General features: G+C 39.2%; 1 protein-coding gene across 1 annotated transcript; it reads left to right on the top strand.

Annotated features, from left to right (window-relative positions):
- Positions 1–250: 250 nt before the first annotated feature.
- LOC148843565 (gamma-glutamyl peptidase 5-like) lies at positions 251–1543 on the top strand. Its single transcript, XM_088959179.1, has 4 exons — positions 251–757; positions 849–1013; positions 1082–1249; positions 1343–1543. The coding sequence occupies exons 1-4, from the start codon at positions 440–442 to the stop codon at positions 1439–1441; spliced, it is 750 nt and encodes a 249-aa protein (XP_088815305.1). The 5' UTR covers positions 251–439; the 3' UTR covers positions 1442–1543.
- Positions 1544–1869: the final 326 nt, after the last annotated feature.

The following is a 1869-nucleotide window of genomic DNA, read 5'->3' as shown; positions in this document are numbered from 1 at the left end:
CCAATAATCCCAGCGAACGAGCCAATGTGCCTATGTGGGGTCAGTATTACGTAAAAACGCGTAGCAGCCATTACCCTCGTGATGATAATCAAGAAATTTCATTGCCTAAATCAAAGGAAAAATTAAAGAAATTTCACAAGAAAAAAGAAATAGTTTGATTGTTACTTACGAAGTCAAAATAGACATGAAAAGAAACCGTGTCCTGAGATTGACTATGAACTATATATACCTCCTCCAATCCTCCCTCACTAAGACATTCACCACAAACAAAAAGACAGCACTCTCAGGCTTTCATTCAACTGAAAAACCAGTCCATTTCCTCTTTAGTTCATAACACAAGTGGGTTTTAGATCTTTGCTTCCCGAAACTTGGTTCCTTTTCCTTTATCTCTTCTCTTAGCTTGCTTGCAACTCTCTCTCTCTCTCTCTCTCTCTCAAAGATGAAGGTTGCAAGGGAAAGGAGATATGCTCTCCTGCTAGCAGCTAGGGACTCTGATTTTGTGAAGAAAATGTATGGTGGATACTTCAATGTCTTCATGAATGCGTTTGCAGAGGAAGGAGAGCAGTGGGATTTGTTCAGGGTTGTCGGTGGAGAGTTTCCTGACATGGATGAGCTTGACGAGTACCACGGCTTTGTGATCAGTGGTAGCCCTTTTGATGCTTTTGGAAACGATTTGTGGATCCTCAAACTTTGCCTCTTGTTACAAACAGTAGATGCCATGGGAAAGAAAGTTCTTGGTATATGCTTCGGTCATCAGGTACGTATATAGTAGCAATACACATGAAAGAAAAGTAATTAGGTTATGCTTTTATTCATTCTTTGCTAATTTGTTTTTCTGCTTTTGCTAGGTTCTGTGCCGAGCATTGGGTGGCAAGGTAGTGAGAGCTTTTAGTGGTTGGGATATTGGTCTGAGGAAAGTCAAGATGGTGGAGGATTTGCCTCATTATGGCTTTTTTGATGGATTAAAGGAAATCCCGCCTTCTCTTTCCATTATTGAGTGCCATCAAGATGAGGTAGGTGGCTAGATTCACATTCCCCTCTCTCTCTCTCTCTCTCTAACAAGTTAACTATGGAATAATAGGTATGGGAGGCCCCATTTGGAGCTGAGGTAATTGCCTCCTCAGACAAGACAAGAGTAGAGATGTACACCCTTGGAGACCACATATTAGGCATTCAAGGCCATCCAGAATACACCACAGATATTCTATATAATATCATTGATCGTCTTGTTAACAACAACTCCATAGAGGTAAACAAAACAAAATGCATTTAAATCTTGTAATTTCATTAACTTTATCCATTTAGATTGCCATCTAATCTGAGCTAGTTAACTAATTACCAGAGGTCATTCGCTGAATGTGCTAAGTCAAGATTGGAGGTGGCTGAACCGGACAGAAAGATATGGGAGAAGATTTGCAAGAGCTTTCTTAAGGGGAGATAGATAGATTCACCTTTAACTTCTAATTTGTATTGCTTTTGTGTCTTCTAACCATGTTCAGTACGTACAACTCCAACAATGTGGATTCAAACTGAACTTCAAATTTGTACTGGCAATCTTTTCATTTCTGTAGTTACATATCAAGTCCGACAACAGAGACTGAGACCGATAAAATTGACAACGTAGGCTCTTTCACTTGAAATCAATGACTTATTTCTGAACTTGTTTTCAATTGTCTCCTACAGTAATTTGAGGGGAGTTATTTTTCTGGATATTGATAGGAGGGAAAGTTGGTAAATGGGATTTTGATTCCCATTGACCAAAAATCCTATGTTCTTTTTTCAGATTTATGTGAGGATTAGGGAAAGTTTATTTTCCTGGGTATCACTTACCCAATTAAGTGATACGGTATCACTTACCCAGGGAAACTT

The sequence above is a fragment of the Nelumbo lutea genome, chromosome 8 (genome assembly GCF_056320005.1).
Source record: "Nelumbo lutea isolate HS-2025 chromosome 8, American lotus-T2T, whole genome shotgun sequence".
NCBI classification, from domain to species: domain Eukaryota; kingdom Viridiplantae; phylum Streptophyta; class Magnoliopsida; order Proteales; family Nelumbonaceae; genus Nelumbo; species Nelumbo lutea.
The sequence above is the reverse complement of the archived record's forward strand: the minus strand, read 5'-3'. Positions and strand labels throughout refer to the sequence as shown.

Bases quoted from the DNA above. Each gene is read 5' to 3' on its own strand.
- LOC148843565 (XM_088959179.1), top strand. From the start codon at position 440: ATGAAGGTTGCAAGGGAAAGGAGATATGCTCTCCTGCTAGCAGCTAGG. The intron at 758-848 runs GTACGTATATAG...TGCTTTTGCTAG, and splicing joins GTATATGCTTCGGTCATCAG to GTTCTGTGCCGAGCATTGGG. The intron at 1,014-1,081 runs GTAGGTGGCTAG...ATGGAATAATAG, and splicing joins TTGAGTGCCATCAAGATGAG to GTATGGGAGGCCCCATTTGG.